This window comes from Parasteatoda tepidariorum, chromosome 4 (genome assembly GCF_982258835.1).
Source record: "Parasteatoda tepidariorum strain Cologne lab strain chromosome 4, Ptep-v5.0, whole genome shotgun sequence".
Taxonomy (NCBI): Eukaryota; Metazoa; Arthropoda; class Arachnida; order Araneae; family Theridiidae; genus Parasteatoda; species Parasteatoda tepidariorum.
This window is the reverse complement of record NC_141758.1, coordinates 79,200,180-79,224,303: the sequence shown is the minus strand read 5'-3', so window position 1 is coordinate 79,224,303 and position 24,124 is coordinate 79,200,180. Positions and strand designations below refer to the sequence as shown.

At 32.6% G+C, this 24,124-nt stretch overlaps 1 protein-coding gene across 4 annotated transcripts in view; it reads right to left on the bottom strand.

The window, feature by feature from the left end:
* LOC107445592 (acetoacetyl-CoA synthetase) overlaps positions 1 to 24,124 on the bottom strand; it is a 37,731-nt gene that overhangs the window by 6,760 nt on the left and 6,847 nt on the right. For all 4 annotated transcript variants that reach the window (XM_071182460.2, XM_071182464.2, XM_071182463.2 and 1 more), the window contains 10 exons: positions 17,324 to 17,434; positions 14,536 to 14,633; positions 11,994 to 12,108; positions 10,091 to 10,172; positions 8,527 to 8,680; positions 7,765 to 7,842; positions 7,427 to 7,619; positions 5,982 to 6,103; positions 4,721 to 4,835; positions 2,772 to 2,897 (listed from right to left, as the gene is read on the bottom strand). In XM_071182460.2, coding sequence (XP_071038561.2) covers positions 2,772 to 2,897; positions 4,721 to 4,835; positions 5,982 to 6,103; positions 7,427 to 7,619; positions 7,765 to 7,842; positions 8,527 to 8,680; positions 10,091 to 10,172; positions 11,994 to 12,108; positions 14,536 to 14,633; positions 17,324 to 17,434 — 1,194 coding nt within the window. The remainder of the gene's footprint in view (positions 1 to 2,771; positions 2,898 to 4,720; positions 4,836 to 5,981; positions 6,104 to 7,426; positions 7,620 to 7,764; positions 7,843 to 8,526; positions 8,681 to 10,090; positions 10,173 to 11,993; positions 12,109 to 14,535; positions 14,634 to 17,323; positions 17,435 to 24,124) is intronic.

Below are 24,124 nucleotides of genomic sequence, written 5' to 3'. Positions count from 1 at the left end.
TTTGTAGTAATCAAATTGAGCTCGTCGCCTTGAAATTGTAAATTAACACCATTAAATTTTACAAATAAATCCGCGATGTATTCAAGGAACTCAGGCACAGAGTCGAAAATATTCCAAAACCTATTGAAACAGGCGTTTTTGGAAAGCTGGCGAATCTCAGTGTGTAGTAGCAAGCGATTGAATTTTTCATCGTTTTTCTTCCACAGCTCTCTGAAGAATCAATCGTTGAGAGTGTTACTGCGAATTTTCATCACAGCAGAGATCGACATATTGCAATGACTGATGCAAATGGTCTCTGGGATTTTTTCCAACTAAATGTTGTCTGTGAATCACGCAGTGGACAGCTAAAATATCTGGTGCTTGGCCATCAATTATGGGAGGAGTTTTCTAGGTATCTTTGTCTTGGGAGGGGTACCTCTTTCTTCAAAATGGGGTTAAACCTACAATGTCAACCAACCATTGCAGTAGCTCCATCAGTGGCAATAGACACAATATTCGAAGGAGGAATGTTTTTCTCTATGAAATAATCTTTGACAGTATTAAAAATAGATTTACCTTCGGTATCTTAAATCAGGTTTTTTGCAAAAAGCATCTCTTGAATAATTTTTCATTCATTCATAAATCGGAAGTGCACCAACAGTAAAGCCTTATCACTTGGCAAGGTTGACTCATTAACTTGAAGGGAAATACGTTGGACATCAAAAGTTTGCATAAGTAAACTCTAATGTCTTCAGCCATCTCATCAATCCGGTGCAACACTGTATCGTTCCGAATCCGAACGTCAAGTACGTGGCACTGTATTGACGACACTTTTTTTATTAACCAACATTGTAGGCAGCAGCAAAATACAAACGAGGAAAGAAAATAAACTATATCTTAAAATCAATAGATAATTTACGCTGAAGAACAAATTCGCTCAAGTACCTGGTCAAATAATCAATGAAATTGAATCAAAATTGGAGAAAAAACTGAAAGAGAGCGAACGAAAACCATCATAAGAAACACGGATCAAATCAAACATTCATACTGAAAGCGCATGCACTTCAATTTTCGCCAAATGGCTTGAATAAGTCAGAAGCAAAAACAACTCACTCATGCCCTTCGACAGTTCGGATTGGAGAATAGTTGTCACATAAGTTCGTTTTACTGCTGGTACAAATGGTGTATCGGATAATTTTAATTTATTACATTAATTTAATTATTTTTCATTAATATTAATTTTTGATTTTCCTTATTTATTAAATTAATTTTAATTTAATAATTTTATTTAGAAGTTTTAAAAATGAATTTGAATGCTCATCGCCCCCCTACCACCCAAAACATACCTACCGCCCCCCTACTGCTCAAAACAAGTTCACCGCCCCTCAGCATATGTTCACCGCCCCCGTTGAGAATCAGTGCTTTACATCTTGGCAAATACTACATCGACTTCAGAAAGAAGTCGATGTGTGAAAGCAATTGGGTGCACGTTGAATCTTTCGTTATATTTAACGCAGCGGTATTCAAATTGCAACAGTTACTGTTCATTATACAACAATAAGACATCGCACACTTTACATCTTGGCATCGAGCCGGAACTCGATGCTTCGAAGCAATCGGTGCACGTTAAATCTTTCGTAACATTTCGCAAAGTAGCATTCATATCGCAACCGTTACTGTTCATTACGCAAAATAAAACATCGCACATTTTACATCTTGGCATGAAGCCAGAATCCTATGTTTCGAATCCTATGTTGGTGCTCATTGAATCTTTCGTTACAGTTAACGGAGCAGTTTTTACCCTGCAAAAGTCAATGTTCATTATGTAATAAAAAATCAAAGCATGTTGTATTTATTAGCATCAAGAAAGAAACCGATGTTTGGAAGCGGTTGGTGCATAATAATCCTTTCGTTAATATTAATGCAACAGTATTCACATCGCAGCAGTCAACGTTCGATGTGCAACAATAAAACATTGCTCATCATACATCTAGGTATCAAGCAAGAAGCCGACGCTTGGAAAAAATTGCTACACAAAATAGTTTGTGTCTGAAAATGTATCTACCTAAAGGGCCTTCATACCGACTGCAACTGCAACAAATCGCATTTGCCGTGTTAACGCATGCGCATTTCTTTCCTCTTCCCTCGGTTGCAACAACCAGCGATCGCCGTCTTACTGGTTTCAAGAATTGAATGGGGTTCAATTTTTGTCGCTGTTGCAGATTCAGAAACTCAATCCCATTAATTTATATTTATATTCTCAAAGGGAGAATGCGGTGAAATCTCACACGATTTTAATGTTTGCGTCATTCAGAACATAGTAACATATTTTCATGTGAAATATTTAGCTATATTTGAAAGCATTCAAGCCAAATTAAGCATTTTCCTTAGCCGTCAAACCGTTGTCAAAGTTCTTAGTTGCGTTGAGTGGCACAATAACAAACTTACTCTAAGAAAAATTAACGATAAAATAAGTGAACGAACCAAGTTGATATTAAAAATTGATTAAATTCACCAAGGAATGTAAATAGACAGAGATTATGTTATTTTATTTGACGTAGCATTACAAAATCAAATTTTATGCGTTATCATTGTTCTCAGTTATTTATACTTGTAAAATATATTAATATTTTGACTATTAAAAATGTGATGAATATGATGAATATGTAATTGTAAGGGATATAAATGATATACTAGTACAGATATGAAGTAGCACACTTCATTAGCTAGGTTTTGCCTTTGACACTCATAAGTGCCTTTTAATATTCCAAATTAACAGAAAAATTGTTTACCAGGGTATTTGGAAAGATAAGTTTCCTTCATAATACTCTTGTCGTAATCTTCAAAAATATGAATTGGCAATGATGGGGTTGGTGTTGCTATTACTAATTCACCTCTTTCACCAACAACGTTTTCACCTTCAAAAAATTATTAAAAAAATATTAGTATACTAAATAAACCACCTATCCAAATATTTAGCAAACCAGATAATAACAACAACAATAATAATAATGGATTTATTACAGAATCTTTGCAAACAATTATTTCGAGACTAATAGTTGCTTAATTTTCAAAGGAAGCACTTTGCACTTAAGGGTAACGGAATAGGGTTAATTTATTTTTAATTCACCCTCTTCTTACACCTTTCTGATTTTTCATTTTTTGTTTAAATATCCTGTTGAAATTCTCCTTTTAATGTCTTGATCAAACAAACTGACTCTCTTCTTTAGGATGTGCAAATCTAATTCTTACTCTTCTCCAAGTTTTTGGAATGAGTTTGTTTCGTTCTCTGTTGAATTTCTTCTTCAATTGTCCTAATTTAACAGTCAGTCCTTGATTGGGACTCGTAAATTTTTTTCTGTGTTGGAAACATTTTATTTTTCTCCCTTTCTTTTCTCTTCTTTTCTGTAGCTTGAAATTTTCGAACGGATCTTAGATAATTGCACGTCGCTGATTTAAAATTCTGCTATGAATTTTTCTCTCGACCAGCTACAGTATTTATGCAATTCAATATATTTCCAACAAGGTTTTTTTTTTCAAAATTCAATCCAGTAAATACTGATACGAATTTGTAAGCATGTGTATAATTTTGTGAATACTCTTTTGTTATGAGGGTAAGTATCTCAGACGGATCCTAAGTAAATAGTTTAATTAAAACAATTGCTAGGAATTCGCGTAATTCTAACGTAATTTAGATAGACTTCTTCTAAAGTATTTTTACTTCCAATGTATTTCTTATGAAAGACTCGGTTTGGCGACATTTTATTTGACTTGGTGATAACCTTAGCCAGTTGGCGATCATTTTGGTGTCAAAATGGTAGCTCTGGAAAATTCGAATTCTAAAGCAATAGGACCGTCTAAACCGTCTGAGGTTTCAAAGTTGTGTTCTGATGTAATAAAGTTGTTATTTTTAGCTGTAATTGAGCGCTTGGAATAGCTGTATTTTCTAGAAGATTCTACTAATAGTCTTAAGGACTGTTGTCGATCTCTAATTGAAACGAACCGCTGTCCTCGGAACAATACTAACTGCTCCACTTCTGTGTTACGTAAGACATGGTATGAAAAAGGCGATAATACATTTCAGTTTATGACGCTATGCGTTGAGGTCATATCTTTTTTTTGGCTTAGGTGTTATTTTCAAAGCAACTGACAAGTGTTTATGTATGTGTATAAACCTATATGCATGCAATAAACTTGCAGAATAAGATAACAAATAAACTAAACTAAAAATACCATTCTGGAAAAAATCTGTAGTTTTTGGGAAAAGAAACTAATTTCAGATTTGAAATACTCTTGTTCGTCATTATTACTATTGTTCGTCAACCACAGCTGTATTGAAGACGGTGATAGTTTTCATCGCTAAATAAGATCAATGCTTTTAAATTTTTTTTGAAAAATGCTAATTTCAATTATTTTTAACGAGTGTTTGGAGATAAAAAGATCAGTTATGTAAGGAATTTAATCGAATAAATAGTTTTTATGCCATCATTTAAGGTATCACGAACAATTTACCCAATGTTACCATTTTTACCAAGTTTTATCGTACATTATAAACCCCATTTTATTGTTAATTTTACCAAAATCATTACGAAAGCAGTTTGATTAAAGCTATAGAGCTTTTTGTTGCTATAAACATGGTAAATTTTACCATATTCTGGTAGTTTGGATCATGCTTTTTTTGCTCAGTTTGAATTGATTAGTTTTTCTAAAGTTTAAATTAAAGATAAATTAAAAATCCTACCCCTACTGTTGACACATCTTATGTCCATTCCTAAACTAGGAACTTGCAGTTCTCCTGCATACGATGGAAGATTGATGTCAATTCCGGAAAACGATCCAAATGATTCTGTTGCTCCTGTAAGATTAATAAATTCAATATGGGAATTGAAATCATTCATTGTAGTTAAAGAATGAAGCGTTGTACTTAAAAAATATTTAAATTAATTCCATTCTAAAAAATGTTCAAATGATTCCTTTGTTCCTGTAATATTAATAAATTCAATGCGGAATTTTGAAATCATTCATTGTAGTTAAAGAATGAAGCATTGTAGTAAAGAAATACTAAAATTTAAAATTAATTCCACTCTAAAAAAGGTCTAAATTATTTCTTTGCTCATGTAGAAGTAATAAATTCAATGTAGGATTTTGAAATCATTCATTGTAGTTAAGGGATAATTTTTTCATCAATTCGAGTTTTCAAATTTTAAAAATTCAAAGCAAAATTTCTGAATTCAAAATTTTAAATACATTTTCTCTTCATTATTTTTTTGCTTTGCTATCAATCTTAACTTTAGCTGCATAATATTCTTTTTAAAAAAATAGGACATAAACAAATAATAATTTTTAAAATTAATTAAACTCATTAATACTTATGGTCTATAGTCATTGAATCCTGATTAATTTCTTTTTTACTTGAGATTGCAAACATAAAAAGAAATTGTGGGACAAACATGCAATTTAAAAATGATATATAGGCAAATGTAATTTTGAACATCTTTATTACTTACGAATTTCTGATTTTCCTCATTTTGAGAAGAATTTTGAAAACGCATTTTAAACCGTGTCAAAATTTTTTTTTTTTTTTTACCGATGATACATCAAAGGAGAATAAATAAGTTTTATTTCTGATTTCTTTAAAAATAAAAATTATTATGATTATTGAATACACATATATTCGCATGCTCGTTTACTGATGCAAGTGTTTTGGCAGGATAATTTCGAAGAGATAAACTTTTTTAACTACTTCAATCCCGTTATCACACTAATCGATCTCGATAATAACTACTCATAACTTGATAATACTTTTTCAATCTTAATATTAACTTGTTAACCTTTATGGGAATAAAGGCTCTAAAAGCATATATTAAGGGCAGTAACTACAGAACATACTATATATATTATCATTCGAATAGCTGTTTTGTAATCTAAAAACACAAATAAAAATCTGGTAAAAAAATTGGATTATTAATTAATTAAAATTGTTTTTGATGCTGGTACTTTCCAAATTGACTTCCTACAAACATATCTTCCTTCACATTGTTTTTGAGGTAGGAAATATTTCCCTTCTTTACTGGACTTCCTCCTATGGTTAAGGATTTTAAATGTTCCAAATTTGAATCTGGACCTGAAAAATGAAGATTGTCATTTTGATACAAAATAATTTGTGCATAAAAATTGACAAGTCTGTACGCCACTTTATGAATCGTAAAATAGTTTCATGATTAAAAAAACATTTAATTATGAAAGTGTTTTGGATTTTTACAATGCATTATTTTTAGAACCGTGGTAGTGTAGGGGATAGAGCGCTCGCCCCTTAATAGATGAACCGGATTCGAACCCCAGCGATGACTGGTTGACATGAATTCCACACCCTGCTCGCATTGACCACAGTGCTGACGTAAAACATCCTCAGTGGTCAACGGATCATGCGTTAGAGCCCCCTTGTGGTCAGGTGAACCGTGGGAGGTATTCGTGATTTTCTTCTTCATGTAACGCAAATAGGGGGGGGGGGGAGTTCCATCAAAAGTCCTCTACGAAGGCAAATTTTCTCTCAATATTTGATCCAAGAGTTCCCTTGTCTTCTGGATTGGGTTCAGAATTGCAAGGTTACGGAGTTGAACATTGGTAGTCATAAACTCAAAATTGGGTTTATTTATTATTATTTTTTTTGGATTTTTAAGTTGAAATTTTCTACAATACTGCATAAGGACAGGCATAGAAGGTATCGGATTAAGTTGATGGGTTGGGTGGAGAACCTTGTCTCATTCCTTTGATTAAAAAACTCTTTGTTTTACTTATTTTATTTTATTTTATTTCATTTTATTTTATTACCGATATTGAACAGTAGATTTGCAATTTTGATCGCAATACCGAAGATAAGGGAACTCCTGAATCAAGTATTGGAAGAAACTGTTGCTTCCGTAAAGGACTTTTTGATGGAACTAACTCGTATTTGAGTTACACGGAGAAGAAAACCACGAAAACAACCAATGGTTAGCCTGATGGCAAGGGGACTCTAACCCATGATTCGTCTACCAATGAGGATATTTTACGTTAGCACTGTGATCGATGCGAGGCGGCAGCAGAATGGGGGCGTATCGACCGGCCTTCACAGGGATTCGAACCCGTGTCATAACCCTTTTTATTAAAACAAATACTTATATTCATTAAATTCATTCCCATTGAAATCGACCCATAAGAAAGAAAACTCGTCGCTGTCATGTGATCGATTTTTGTAGAAAAGTTCTTGATAAAAAACAACTAAAATAATTTGTTTCATAATTTTCGTTCCAAAACTACGATTAAGAGGATATTTTGAAATTTGATTCAAATTCAGGGAAATGGAGTCACTAGATGGTGACTGGTAACAGGATAAGTTTGTTTTACAGGTTACAGGATTATGCATAAGGATTATAAGTTTCACAGGATTATGCACAACATAACTTACTTGGTTTTGCACCAAGCTTCTCAAGCTTGTCCACCATAGATGTTATTAACCAGGCAGTGGAAACTTTGTAGCGGGCAAATAGATCCCACATGTTGCGACCATTTTTTGTATGATAGGGGCTTCCAGCAAAAAGAAACAACGTCACACCACTAGCAAAACAGCTTGCATAAATATTAAAAAGTGTCCATCCGACCTTAACAAAAAAATTATCTTCAGTTAATAGATATTTTGATTAGTTGTTTATGTACAACAATTTAGAATTTTTTACACTTTATTATTATTATTATTACTCAAAAATAAATAAGTGATAATCAAAGAAATATTGATCAATAGCTTACTGGATAGCATGAAAAAACCACATCACCTGGCTTCAAGTTCCAATAAAACACATAGTTCAGCAATTGAGAAACCAATGACTAAAATTATAATGTAACATTAAAGTTAATAGTCTAGAATGGATGAGAAAATTTCACTAAAAAAATCATTTTTCTCAAAAGTTAGAAATAATTCAACCGATAGTGAAATAAGATAATGGGGAACTTTTTAATTCAACTAGTGAAGAAATAAGCAACCGTTCAAATAATATGTAAAGCTCGCTGTAAAAAATGGATGCTCAAATTTCACGAAACTTTTTGACGAAACTGTTTCCTAATGTATGCTCGAAGCAAAAATTTCGTCAAAGTGACTAAATAACTATTGTCACTTTTCGAGGAAACGAATTTCGTCAAAATTAAAGAAATATTTCCTCATTCTATTTTATTTCGAAATTCGCCGAATTCCAAAAATTTTGAAAAAATTTCTGTTTTTTTCCCTCGCATAAATATTATAAGGTGATTTTATTTTATTTTTGAGATGGATTCTAAGAACATATATCCAAGGTAGTGATTACGGCGCACCATTGAGTACCATGTTTGTTTAAAAGTTTGGAAAAAGGTAATTGTACACTTATCCTTCCTAGTACCTTGGGGGATAAGTTTACATTTAAAAACATAAAACGATTGAAAATTTTTTTTAGCGAAATACTGATTATTTTTGAATTAGTATTTAGTTCAAAGATGCTTGATATTTCAGTTTTACTTATGTCCAATTAAACAACATACCCCTGCACAATGCACTGGACCTTTTGGAAGTCCTGTTGTACCTGACGTGAAATTGATACTGACAGGATGGCTAAATGGAAGTTGTTCAAACTGGATGTCTGGTATTGCACCATTAAGGCCTATACCACTTAATAAAAATTCGTGTAAGAAGCAACTGAAAAAAAATATAGAAAAGTGATTTTTACGATACTTTCTAAGAAAACCAAATGCTTTTTGTAAATATTAACCACATTAATAATCAATTGAAATAAAATTCGAACTGTTTCATAGAAACATACTTCGAAAAATAAGTGTCAATTAATTTTTTTAAAATAATGTCAGAAGTAATTTTTCCAAAAATTTTTATGACAAATTTAAAATCTTTCTGTTTAGAAAATATTTGAAAATATAGAGAATATTTCTGTTTAGAGAATATCGAAAATATTTGAAATAAGCTTTCAATTTGTTTAAAAATTGGTTAAAATGCTAGAAAAGTATAATGTTAGAACCTAAGGAATAATTGAAAAAAGAATCATAATTTAAATGAATTTTTATCAGTGTGAAAGGCAGGGATACGTTTAAAATCTTATAAGGATCTACACCGTTGCTGTCCAATTTTAAGTTTACTTATTTTACGAAGTTTATCTCATTTGTTTTATAAATTAGTTTACTTTTAAACATTTTCACTCTTAAAATAATAATTTAGACATAGAAATTCTCTGAAGCATTTTAACACTTTTTAATGAATTTGATTTATCTTCCATTAGTTTTTTGAAGATATACTGTTATTTATTAAGCACATATATCTTTCAGTTATTTTTAATTATATAATTATTATTTTATACAAGATCCAAAGTTGTTTGACGTATAACTCTCCTCTTTATTGGTGATATAAACCCTATGGCTATTTTTAATTTAAACTTTAATGCTAATTTACATACATACTATGTCAGCGAATAGCATGTGCGCAAAACTACGATGTCTAACGAATTATTCTTAAATGTTAAATAAATTTGTTAAATGCATTTTTCAATGCATTTTCGTTAAATGCACACTTAAATGTTAAATGCATGCGTTGCAGTTTCCATAGAAATTTTTAAAACCTATTTTTACCATATTTATTATGACAAGGAACACAATTAACCATTTAATAAAATAGTTGAAATAATTCTTTATCTAGTTAAGAGGTCGCTATATCACGGGAGAAACTTTTAATCGCAAATTCTTCATCGTCTCCATAAGTCAATTGAAATTTAAAGTATCGAAAAAGGGAGTTCAGGCAAACCCAGATTATGCCACGAAGTTTCAAGCACTGAAAAGAATTTTTTAAAGTATCAAAAGGAAATCATACAAGGATTAGGTAATGGGGAAGTTCTCTTGGAATAATTTGTTTATGTTTTGATATTCTTAATTTATTTTCCCTAATTGAAAATTAATAACTTACTTCAGGTTTGTCTGAACTCAGTTTTTCTTTACTTTTAATTTTAATTTAGTTATAGAAGTAAGACAGGAATTGTAATGAAAATTTCCCTCGTGGTATAGCGTCCGTAAGAGCTTTGTACGAATAAATCACATGTTTACAAACCTATTGGATATGTTAGAAATATCCATCTGATACGTTTCAGCCCTTGTTGGAATAATAATGACTTTTTCAAGAGAAGGCGTATCTACAATAAAATTAGAAAACTTATGAAACATTTATAGAATTAAATATTGAAGACTGAAGAGATGAGAGTTTCACATCCACTAGGTTCATTAAAATAACCATTACATTATTAAAAAAATGGAAAGTCAAATATCAGGAGACTTCTCTATTTTTTACAACAATTACTTTCTTTTTAGCATCATATGCCATAACTTAAATAACTATACCAATTTTTAAGGAACAGTTTCTTGGTCCGTGCAAAAATTTTGTCAAAGTGACGAAATATTTCTTCATTTTATTTTTTCCAAAAATAAATAAATAAAAAAAAGAAGAAAAAAACTCGTAGTGCCTAATGTACTAATTTCTCTAATAATCACTTTATCGTGGGCCTAAACTCACCCCAACAACGCAAGGACGGATAAAACAGAAAGATATACTACACCCATGCCGGAAGCGGGATTCGAATCCAGGATCATCCGGGTACGAAGGCAACTCCTTGACCACCAGATAGGCTTTTCGGCTTATGATTTGTCGGGGTCCTAGAGTGCACCATGTTCCCAGAACAAATCAGAACCTCTGGGGGTACTGGATCGGAGATTAATCGTGCTCTGGTTCATGTCAAAATTACGATCAACGTATAGATGGATGGTGTGAGAAAAAGTCCTAACTGTAAAACGGAACGTGACGTATGAATGTTACCTTCGGATCCCAGACCCTTGCCAATAGCCCATCGTGCAGTTGTAGTGTGACGTAAATAAAAGTATAATATCGTACCTGTTGGCTTAATTCACCACTTTATTTAGTGATCGTCTTTATTCCAGTTTCGTCATTCTAGTTTTTAATCTCCTATAATGCTCTGCGATGAAGTTTCTAGTTGAGTAAACATTTTCGTCTCTTGTTTGAGAGTTCACGTTTCGTCACAATTCACGTGATCCTGTTACGAAATGATTCTCAAAATGAACGCTCAAGGATTGTTGAATCCCCAAAAGTGCGAGTTATATTTCTGAGAGTGTAGACTGTGTACATTTGGGAGGTACAAGACTCTTTCACAAATGAAGACATTATTTGAGATCATTCAATGGGAAGCCGCAATATGCAATATGAGTGTGAACCAAAATTGCAGATCCAGCAAGTTTGATGTGACAGTAGGATCAAATCTCAGTAGGTTCATCTTGAGTTCGCAAAGTGATGAGTTTGTAATGGAGGACCAATAGAAGTGAACTAAACTTTAGGATTCAACAAGTTTGCTGTGACAGCAAGTTCAAAAACTTAACAGGTTAATTATTTCTCAATACTCGCAGTATGGTGAGATAAATAGTGTTCTTCTTTTTAGTTTTATCAAACGAATAGTACCATAAATTCGAATGTACTGTAGACAATTGGGAAGTATGAATGAAGCTGTCATCAAGAAATGTCCAGAACTGGTCAATAGTAAGGGATTAGTGTTTCTATACAACAACGCCAGGCCGCACATATCTTTGGCAACCCATTAAGAATTACAGTAGCTTGGGAGGGATGTGTTGTTTCACTCAGTATACTCACCTGACAGGGCGCTATAGTCTCCCACTTGTTTTTATCTTTACAAAACTCCTAGCATGAAATAAAGTTGAATTCAGATGAGGCTGTAAATCAGCACTTGTTTAATTTTTTGCAAATAAAGTCTGGTCTTTCTACGAACCAGACATTATGAGCCGAAAGATGACAAAAAGTTATTTATCAAAGGGGAACGTATATCATTCATTGACTTTTAACATTTAATTAAATATATGGGTTTGAAAAATTTGGAAAAAATGAATTGATTTTTATTTAACCCAATGGTTAAATTGAAAATCATATTACAGACCTTTAGAAATTTTCGGTAAGCTTTCAATGTTGTGAAACTCAACCCCGTCATCTGTATGATGGTCGATTGCAATCAAAAATTTTGGTTTCAGCTTTTGTATAATATTCGATGCTTGCTGAAATACAAGAGGAAGAAATAAGTGTACAATGTAATACAATATAAAAATACGAATACAATATAAAAATTTGATTTTTATTCATCTGGCATGAAAATGCGAAGTTAGCCCCCGAATTTAATTTTTAGGATTATGTCCAAAATAAGGGTGGTCAAAAAAAATTAAAGGGTGGTCATTTGTGGTCAAAAAGTGGTCAAACGAATACAATATAAAAATTGGAATTTTATTTATTTTTCTAAAAAATGCGGAGTTAGCCCCCAAATTTAATTTTTAGGATTATGTCCAAAACAGGGGTGGTCAAAAAAAATTACAGGGGGGTCATTTGTGGTCAAAAAGTGGTCAAACGAATACAATATAAAAATTTGATTTTTATTCATATGGCGTGAAAATGCGAAGTTAGACCCCGAATTTAATTTTCAGGATTATGTCCAAAATAAGGGTGGTCAAAAAAATTTGAAAGGTGGTCATTTGTGGTCAAAAAATGGTCAAACGAATGCAGTTTGAATTTTTGAATTTCCTCATTTTCGGGGGCTATCTTCGCGGAGCTGAAAAAATATCAAATTATTTTAGAAACCTTTACAAGCAAGAACTTAAACAGCACAAAACAATTAATATGTCGGTGTCTTTTTTGGATTAACACATTACATATGCACTGAAACATAATATAAGTATAGCGAAATAATTAACAATTCTGAGCTAAAATTGCATCAAACATAAAGTAATTTAATAATAATGCAATTGAAATTTGTAAATAATAAATTTCTAAAAATAAATTTTTTGTGTAATTATAATTACAAGACTGGGAAAAAAATTATTATCAAAACTACCAAAGTATGGTAAAATTAACCGTGTTGGCTCTATGCGAACAACGAAAAAAACAAACTCAGTAATTTTTACCGAATCTCTCTGGTAATAATTTCAGTTAAATTAATTGTAAATTATTGTTTTTTAATATGTGATAAAATTTGGTGAATAGTGTATAATTTGGCAGCTTTATCATGAAAACTCAGAGCGTGGCATGAAAACAATTCCTTCACGATTAATTTAATTAAATTAATTTTTCAAATTTGTATTTTTTACTAAATGCGTAGTTATAAGAACTATAATTTTGAAAACCAGAATTTCCGGTAAACCGTTACTATTTGAATGAAAAAATAAAAAAATGTCTAAATACCGTATATTTTGCTTTTTATTACCAAAATTAAGCTTTTGCTTTTTGTTTTTTAAGAAATGTCATTACGATACAGTACGATAATTTTACCAGAATTTTTTTCTCTCTGTACAGGCGCATGTAAAAAAAAGGTTAGTGCTAAAATGAATGACATATAAAAACTAAATTGACCTGAGTTGTAATAACTATTTATAAATAATGTCTTTATCTTCTAATTCAATGCTCTATCTTTTCAAAAAAGAATATCCCTCTTTTATTTTTAAAATTTCAGTTTCAAAGCTTTCTGTCCCATTCAATAAATTCGTCATTTCCTTTATTTTTGTTACTTGTTATTACATTGTCAGTCAGAAATAATTAGCCCCAGGCACTAAATCACCAGCTGAAAGGAAATACAGTCGTTTAACAGAATTACATTCCTTTATTATTATTATATGAATTTATTCAGTCTCTTACTATGATTGTTTTACAGAATTACATTCTTTTATTATTATTATATGAATTTATTCAGTCTCTTACTATGATTGTTTTACAGAATTACAATCTTTTATTATTATTATATGAATTTATTCAGTCTCTTACTATGATTGTTTTACAGAATTACATTATCATATGGGTATTATCTTCAAAAAGAAAAACACCCGAGTATATAAAGCAAGTGAAGCGAAAAATGACCGAATGAATAGTTTAAATACCGTATATTTTGGTTTAATTACCAGAATTATGTTCGTTTTCCTCCCGAAAATGTCCTTAATATACAGTACGGTAATTTTACTAGCATTTTTTTCTCTTTGCAGTAACATAAACTATTAAATTATGGTAGTAAATAATAAAATGATATGAATATTACAAATTTGAAATAAATAAACATGCGATCATTCGGAAATGGTATTCAGTTATATTAATAAACTATGTCTTAAAAACAAACTTGAAACGCATGTTACCTGGGCACCAAAATAAGGCTGAGGACCACCAAAATATTCACAAACTATGTCTTAAAAACAAATTTGAGAAACATGTTACCTGGACACCGAAATAAGGCTGAGGACCACCAAAATATTCACAAACTATGTCTTAAAAACAAATTTAAAAAGCATGTTACCTGGGCACCAAAATAAGGCTGAGGACCACCAAAATATTCACAAACTATGTCTTAAAAACAAATTTGAAAAGCATGTTACCTGTGCACCGAAATAAGGCTGAGGACCACCAAAATATTCACAAACTATGTCTTAAAAAAAATTTAAAAAGCATGTTACCTGGGCACCGAAATAAGGCTGAGGACCACCAAAAATAGCTCCAATACTGAGGACCGCAAGATAAATAAAAACGGCTTCTTTTCTATTAGATATATAACCTGAAAATAAATATATATTCCTTATTGAAAATATTGATGTTAGACAAAAAATATATTTTGCATTATTCTCCGTTGCAAGTTAAGAAAAAAATTATTATCCCTATGGAGAGAGCCTGTTGGCCTTTAAGTGCACGCCAAATGGATGAATAGCTCCCAACGCAAGCAAACATCAACATCGCCTACTTTTGAAACGACATTGCGCAATTTTCTTTTTGTCTTGCTTTTTAAAATTTTGCGAAATGAGAAAATAAAACTTATTGAATAATGATTTAACAAGTAATAGGAATTCATAAAAATCGTAACAAATACAGGGTTATTCATAATTCCCTCCTGTGTTTCGAAGCGTTATAGTAAAAAAAACGAAGACGAATATGGCAAAAAAGAACATATGAAATTATTCCGAAAGTATTCAAGTTTTAATTTAACCAGTTGCCGGTAGATGGCAGTAACATGTACCACTGAAGCCAGTTGTAGTAAACATAAGGTTGTAGTAAACAGAAGGAATTATGCATAACCCTGTTTACGGCTTTCTGTTCGCATTTAAAGAAACTGATGAAAGAATAACAAATATTACATAAATAATCCTAAGAAACCGAAGCTGTGAGGTATTACCCGATGGAAAACTTCATATGCTTCAAAAATATACAAAATTGAAATGGCAGTCAATTTTCGGAATACAAATATCTAATATATTTCACAACTTTTAATTTTATAACCGTCGTTGAACCATCGTCATTTTGAACCCAATCCAGAAGACAAGGGAACTCCTGGGTCGAGTATTGGTAGAGAAGAGTATTGGGCTTCGTGGAAGACTTTTTGATGGAGCTAACCCGCATTTGCGTTACATGGTGAGGAAGACCACGAGAACCTTCCCAAACATCAAGGGGACTCTAGCATATGGTCGGTCTACACTGAGGACATTTCACGTCAGCACTGTGGTCGGTACAAGCCCGATGTGGAATTCGTATCGACTGGGATTCGAACCCGGTTGGCCGCATTGCAAGGCCAACGCTCCATCTCCTGAGCCATCGCGGCTCAAATATCTAATACATATAATATAACAATCTTGCAACGTCGCATAGTTGTTCTTTCGAGAACGAGTGTTCTACTTATTAACAAAGTCTGTCGCCAAGTCTAGGATTCCAGTAAGATTTCGAAACCTTTTTTTAAATATTTTTATTGTATATATAGTAGAAGATAGTATCTACGAATTAAAATTCTACCTGATGTGTTTAACTTATTATATTATATTATTATATAAATGTGTTTGACTTATTAGATATTATTAGTTTGATATTATTAGTTAAAGAAGTATATTTGTATAATTTGATAATGAAATAAAACGGAAATGTATGCAGTCGAGGATGTTACTTAAATGCCATACCGCAACTGCCTTTCCTTAACTTGCAACGGAGTATAGCCTTTAAAGGTTTTTGGCAATTTATAAAGAAGTAAAAAGGGGATTTCCTTAATTTTCTTTTTCAAGAAAAACAGGATGTTCCCTACCGTAATTACGGTATTTAAAACATATTTGCAAGAAACGAAGTCAAGAAAAAACACATTCTTCTTCGGGGTCCTACAACTTAGAGAAGGCCAGGGTCGTTCCAACAGATGCGTTAGATGCGTTTTTATTCGTAGTCGTAAACTTTTAATGTTTTTTAAGTCCTTCTCAACATCACCATACCATGAATGAAAGTCTTCCCCGTTTCGTAATAATACTTGGTTTGTTGAAAACACATATTAGGGTTCATAAGTTAAATTCTTTTAATAACCGTCGTTGAGCAGCCGACCCAATTTTATGGGTTTGCGACTACTAATGTTCAACTCCGTAGCCTTGTAATTTTGAACCCAATCCAGAAGACAAAGGAACTCCTGGATCAAGTATTGGGAGAAATTTGCCTTCGTGGGGGACTTTTTGATGGAGCTAACCTGCATTTGCTTTACATGGAGAAGAAGACCACGAGTACCTCCCACTGTTAGGCAAGGGGACTCTAATCCATGATCCGTCTACCACTGAGGATATTTCACGTCAGCACTGTGGTCGGTGCAAGCCGGATGCGGAATTCGTATCGACTGGGATTCGAACCCGGTTCGCCTCATTGGAAGGCGAGCGCTCCATCCCCTGAGACATCACGGCTCAAGTTAACATTTAAGCAAAGAAGTGCCAAAAAAGTCATTTAAATCTCTCAAATCACTACTTGAAAAAATGAGATAAAGAAAAATAGCAAAACCAGTTATTTTGACTGATGAAACTTGGTGGTTCTATCAGTCGCCTTTTAATTCCTCTTTCTTTGGCTTTACTTTGGCTATCAAACCGAATTTCATATTTTTAGTCCCATCATTGACATTTCGATTAATTTTGTTTAGATTTGCTTAGGATTCGTCAGATTTCAGGATTGTTTTTGATCTTTTGTTTCGATCAAGATTAATTTACGATCTTTATGTGAATACTTCACTTTTGACAAGGATTCTAAAAATATATATTGAGAATAGTCACAACAAAACACCCTGTATAGATTTTACATTCTGTTGATCGATCGAAATAAAGCTTTGTTTATTATTTGCATATAAAACATATACAAATTATATGCAAACATCGTTTTATTATTTGTATTTTTCCGATTATATTTATTATAATAATTACATGGTATTAATTGTATTTATTTAATAATAATGATTTATACACTTACATGCTACTATGTCACCCTTTTTTAATCCGTGTTTTCTAAAAGCTGCAGCATATAATTTGACTTCTTCAAACATTTCTGCATAAGTAACAGACTCTTCACAACCTGTTTCATCTGTTAAGAAATGAATATCTAATTAAGAAAACTACTTAAGTTTGCTTACCATTTAAATAAGTATGAGCACGTCATGTAACTGTTAAGTTCTTAATAGAAAATAATCCTTCTTAGGATTTACCTATAAGTAGGATTAAAAGGAAATAGTTTGGCTTTACGTAATTTCAAACGATCAACTATACCGAGAGGAGAAAACGAGACTCATTACTGAGGAAACCAAACATCGAAATAGATGGAGCCCATTCTGCAAATGCCTGCCACTAATTTCCTCGTGTAGCTCTCACCTGAACACTAGAGAGACGAAAGAATCATAGTGGGTGAAAGACATGAGCTGGGATGGTCTAGCTGGAGCTTGGCTTGGGAGACTGCTTTGAACCGCAAGGAATGGAGGACGAAACTTAAAGTCTTATGCTCCAGACTTCAGTAAAAAGAATCTTGATGATGATGATTTCATATGATTTTTTTCCTGCAGATTTTGCTTTTTGCCGATTCAATAACTCATACAGAGTACATTTTTGGTAAATATGTTTTTAAATATGTTTTATAGTAGAACAGGTTTTGCCCTATAGTGAAATATTCTCAAAATACATTCCGATAACAATAGGACCTGGAGGATTCCATCTGATCATGACTGGTACCACCAACAAAAACATCCTGAGGTTGCCCTAGAGCTAGAGGATGATATAAAATTAATAAAATTAATAAGACCACCATTATTAGATTCATCAGTGGACAAACTCGTACACAATGCGTGCAAGAACAAAAGGAATTTCCTGTGTGCCCCAAGTGCAATTCACTCCAATCGACTCCAGACCACTGTTTTGAGTTGGAGAAGAGTGATCTCTTTGAAAATCCTGTGTTAGTTCATGACTTTCTGTGGGTGAATGGTCTTCTGGACTTGATCTAGCTATGAACTGGATAAAGTGGAATAAGGAACAACAACAATAGCAGTCTTTGTATACAGTTTTGTATAGCAGTGCAGATTAAATTTTTTATTACCTATCAGAAAAGCCTGTTCTAGTACCGGTATGAAGCTTTAATGTTTATGCTAGTAGCCTTATCGTTCTGAATGAAATTCACGAAGGCTAAGAAAATCTTACATCAAGTAACGGTACAAGCTATTTTGTATGGAGAACTTCTAGAATATTCCTTTTGATTTTCTGGGTAGTATGCTTTTCCGACGTTCTATTCTAAATTAATATCCTATTCTGATATAGCTCACAATCTAAAGCTCATGTGCCTTATCCGGAAAAACAGTCGTGTAAACTTTACACGGTTAGCCCAACAAAAATAAAGTATAATCGCTATTCTGTCAATCAAAATCATGGGCCGAGAGAAAACAAATAAGTCATCTGGATCACCTGCGCCATAGGCTAGTGTTCTATAGAGATATCTATGTTGATGTCTCTTTAATGTCAAATTACCTGTCGAATGAAAATTCATCGACGAGCAATCAGTTACTAGTAAAACCAATAGGGATAAGTTACTACTGGAATGGGAGTGAGAATCGTTCAATAGGAATAGTGTAAACAACTAGTTGCCATTCGTAACTGCAAAATTACGGCAATTGAATGAATTATGCTAGTCAAGAGATGTCCTCTGGCTTGGACATCTCTATTCTCAGGTATTTAATTTTATCTTTGCCGTTCAGGAACCGATCCAAACTTTCTACGTGCTTCTCTTTATGCCTGGCTTCGTTACCTAGTAATTTCATACCCAATTCAGAGGACAATATATTTTTAAGCTATGCAGTAATAAGTTGCTCGTGAGTAAAGAAACTGCATTTGACTAGGAAAAAAATACGAATTATTTGAGGACAAAACAAAATATTTCACAAAAAAACATGCATACTTTGCCTTATGTGATCGGCGCACATGTTGCATTACATTCAATTTGCAATTGCAACTGTAGTTGAACAGTTTTACGATTACTAATGTTCAGTTCCGTAGCCTTGTAATTTTGAACCCAATCCATAAGACAAGGGAACTCCAGTACCAAGTATTGGGCGAAATTTGCCTTTGTGGAGGACGTTTTGATGGAACTAACCCACATTTGCGTTACACGAAGAAGAAAACCACGAAAACCTCCCACGGTTGATCTGACGGCAAGGGGACTCTGGCCTATGATCCATCTACCACCGAGAATATTTTACCTCGGCACTGTGGTTGGTGCAAGCCGGGTGCGGAATTCGTTTCAACCAGCTACTGCCGGGATTCGAACTCAGTTCACCTCATTTTACTAACGCTCTATCCCCACAGCCACCAGGGCTCAGTTGATCGTTTATAAGAAAAAGGTCATACTAAAGTCGAGGTAAGTTTTTCCCTCATAAATTAGAATATTAATTAAATACAATGCCGTATCGTACATCGAATTTGGTGAAATACAATTCTTTCTCTGCTACGTCTTTTACTTAACTTAGAATAATTATTTGTTTCTGTGTTTTATTGAAACCGTAATATATTAGTTCCATCAAAAAGTTTTGTTGCTGTTAATTTACGTCGTACTAGAGCTGCACAATGGGCTATTAGCGACGGTCTGGGAAACATCCCGGAGGATGATCCGAAAACATGCCATCACAATTTTTATCCTCTGCGGAGGGGATGGCACCGCCGCTTCGGTAGCTCGACGACCTGAACGCGAAGTCGAGCACTTTACGAGCACCCACCCGCACACTGACCGTAGTCAGTGATGTTTGACTTCGGTGATCTGCTGGGAACCGTGTCTTAACGATCAGTCCACTGCGGGACCCATCAAAAAGTAATTCACGAAGATAAATTTCTCCCTATACTTGATCCAGGAGTCCCTTGTGTTCTGGATTGGGTTCAAAATTGCAAAGCTACTAAGTATAACATTGGTAATCGTAAACTCAAAATTGGATCGACTGTTCAACGATGGTTATAAAATATAACAAACATTAGAAAAATGTGCGTCTTTAGTAAAATGTTTTAAATTTCAATACCTAAAAAAGAAAAACAGAAAGGAATAGACAAGGACCGTTAAAGGGACTGAAATAGCGTGATCGAATCGGCAACGGGATCGAAAGGGCGGGATCAAAACGTCTTCTTCGTGCAGTATTGACTCCGTAAACAGATGTATAATGCGTTTTATTTAATGAATCGACAAACACATTTTAATCTATTGCATGACATTAATCACAGTGAGGTAATTCTATGTGAGAAAACTAAGGATTCAAAGCAATGCGTCTTAGGCAGCAATGTCATTGTAGTAATTGCAGTAATATTGTCAATTAAGTAATTAGTTTGTGAAGATTGATCGATTGGTTGCTGGAAACAGCTAGTAAAGTAAATGAAAATTTTATTTATAGAAATTTCCTTTTTATCTTTTAGTTTTATTATTTTTCAGACAATGAAAAAGCTTAAAACTCAAGAAAACATTAAAAAAATAAAGTAAAAAGCAAACAAACACAAACAATCTGCATTTAATTTGAGTTTTTGAAAAAAAAAAACAATAGGCTAAAGTGGATTGATCTGATTTCGATATTTATTAAATGCTGTCTGATACAGCAAGCCGGTACAAGTTTACGATACTAATCGAGTCATTGAATTTCTGTTGCATTAATTTATTTCTTGAAAATAATTATTGAAGTTATACTTCTTATGCGACTTCCAACAGGTTGCGTTAAACGTTTAACGCTAAATTTTTATTGGCCGGGAAATCACGTGGTAGGATCCAGTTTTCACTCATTCATTTCCATATTGTTTTGGTTCTCACTAGCATAAAAATAATAAAAGTATTGTTTTTCTATTCGCGATCGCAACGAACTATAGGGGGCGTTGTTGTATGAGACGCTTACCTGCGATTTCTATATGAACCGTCATTCAGTTACTCTGGAGACGTCGTTAATGTAGCGTGTAGCATTGCAACGTTCCTTCTTTAATGTGGCTTATTAAATTTAAAAAAGAAAAATGCTTGATCTTCTTTCTTGTACAACCGAAAACAAAATGGTATCTCTTTTTATTAGAGAAGGAACATCCAAAACACATCGGAAAAATATTTGTACATTAACAGAAAAAAATATGTATATTCTTATAAGAGTTAAAACCTAATGCCCGAGAAATAGTATTACTAAATTTAATGATATAACATGAAAGGTCCATTTAAACTTTACATTCTATAGTTTTAAGAATCATATTAGTTCAAAAATTAAAATGAACAAAAAGTATACATAAGCCTCATAATTTTATGAAATTTAATTTTGTAAACAACGTTTTTTGACAACAATTTTTATCAAAAAATTTCAAGTTTCAATAAAAATCATTATTTAGAAACTAAGAAACGTAAAATAAAGAATGCTGACGAAACAAAAACAAAAAACAATTCTTTTTTGTCGCCATTTTTAGTGCTACGAATATTCGTCTTTGGGATTTGCCAAAAACAAAACAAGATGCAATTTTATTTCTATGCTTTTTATCTATGCTAAACTCTATATCGGCTCATTTTCCACCGAAATCCGATAAACTATTTTGATTTTAAATAAAGTGTTTTATTTTATGAATTGTCGCAAAAATTTTAAGTGTAGATTGTCGGCACTTAAAAACCGCCAAATCTGTAGCGGCGGTGGCGTTAATACGTAAGTACCAAATTTTTATTCCATACTTTTCTGAATCATATTATTTCAAACATTGGAATATACAAGAAGTATACATAAACACATAATGTTATACCATTTAATTTTTCAAAAAAAGTATTTTGAGAACAATTTTTATCAAAAAATTATAAACTAAAAAACGGAAAATAAAGAATTCTTAGTATAAAAAAACGATTTTAGGAATTCTTTACATTGAAATAAAAACTTTCATATTGTTTCTTTTTTTATTATTATTATAGTTCTTAATCAGACGTAAGAAACCATTCTGTAGAGAACCATCATCAAATGAAAAAAAAAATATTTACAAGCAAATTTTTTATTCTAAAAATCATTGCACTTACCTGATTTATGATTCCCGGAGAATTCCAAAATGATAAGTTCCTTGTTTGAAAACTTTATTCTCAAATAATAGATACATAGTTTATCCCTTCATTACTTTTAGATAACATACTACACAGCAAAATTTTATAATTGATATGAATTTGAATATGTAGCTAAAAACAGAATAGCTGAATTCTAGTTGAACTTATTCTCTCAAAATTAAAAAAAACTTACCAAGAAAACGATTTAAATTAATTAAGAATCAGCACAAATGGCACTATTTCAAGTAACTTGGATAATTTTTTATTGTTGTTTTCCGAATTATATGGATACAGAAATATATACTATTCTACAACGAAGAAGAATATGCTATAACTATTACAATTCTGTATGTTCTGAATTCATATTTATTCACTGGAATGACGAAAGCAATGTTGACTTCTCTTTAATTCGTAATGAATTGAAGACAGAAGAAATGCATTTTACCTTAATACACACATCTGTAACAGTATCCGAAATCGGAAGTCATCAGTTGCAAGTTTGTTGATAATAGAAATAAAAAATTATTGAGGAATTTTTCTTCAAATGTTTGGCGTGTTCTGTTCCTGAAAGATTTACTAATATTCTGGAGATTTTTTTCAAGTTCTTCGGCCTTTTCCTTAGGGAAATTTTGTTTCTTATTTGCTGCTAAAAAATGGCGTCTGATTCAGTCAATGACTTTGATGGAACTAAATGAAAACGTGATAAATTAATGTCCGATATTTACAGGCTCCCGCTAGACGGCGTACTCGAGCGTTGCGATCGCGAATAAATATTTTTTTAGTTTGATTTGATGCACATATAATTTAATAGGGAAGTATTTTTTATTTTCAAATTTAGTGGATAACAATTGTAAAAAATGAGTGAAAACAATCCCCCGGACAATGCGACGGATTTAAGGTTATGTCAAGGTACGTCTCTTGTGAATATCAATTGATTGTTAGGTTTTCTCTTCTGAGATTACATTATGACGCATTCACATACATTATTAGTACAAATACATTTTCCAGGGCTAGACGATGAGACAACCACAAGCACTTCCACTGGTTCAAGAGGTCCACGAGGGAAAAATGCACAATATTACCGTGATCACAGAGCACGGAAGCGAGCGGAGCAGGAAAACGAGTCGTTGAATCGAACTAGTGATCTTTCTACGACTGCTGATTCTTCTACAATTAACGTCGCAGGCTGCGAAGTTTAACTTCTTCCGCGCCGAGGGACTCCACGCACTATTTTTTTTGTTTGTTTTAGTTTTGTAATAATTTTAAATAATGCAAAAATTGAAACTAAGAGTCGAAACACTAAAAAAATATATATAAATGAAAATAGAAAAAAATACTGCCAATGACCTTATTTGCTTCTAATTTGCTTTTAAGGGAAGAATTAAAGCTAATAGCAATTTTTAAGAAGTAAAAGAAAGTAAATAAATAAATGATTAAGTAAAATAAATAAATAAAAGATAGTGATCATTCTCACAATTGCCCATTTTAGCTCAGGGGGATCATGGAAGTTAAAACCTGCACAAATTCGTAATCAGCGTCAAGAGTGCGGCAGTGTGGTCAGCATTGTGCACACGCCACCTTTACTTCTCAGACAAGCTGGTAACCACCAATCTGAAGCTGCGCTGGCTTCTCAATAATAGAACTCGAGAAGAATTGTGGTTAATAGCAATTTTTTGAAAAATAATACTAATAATATTACTTTTAAATAATACTTATAAA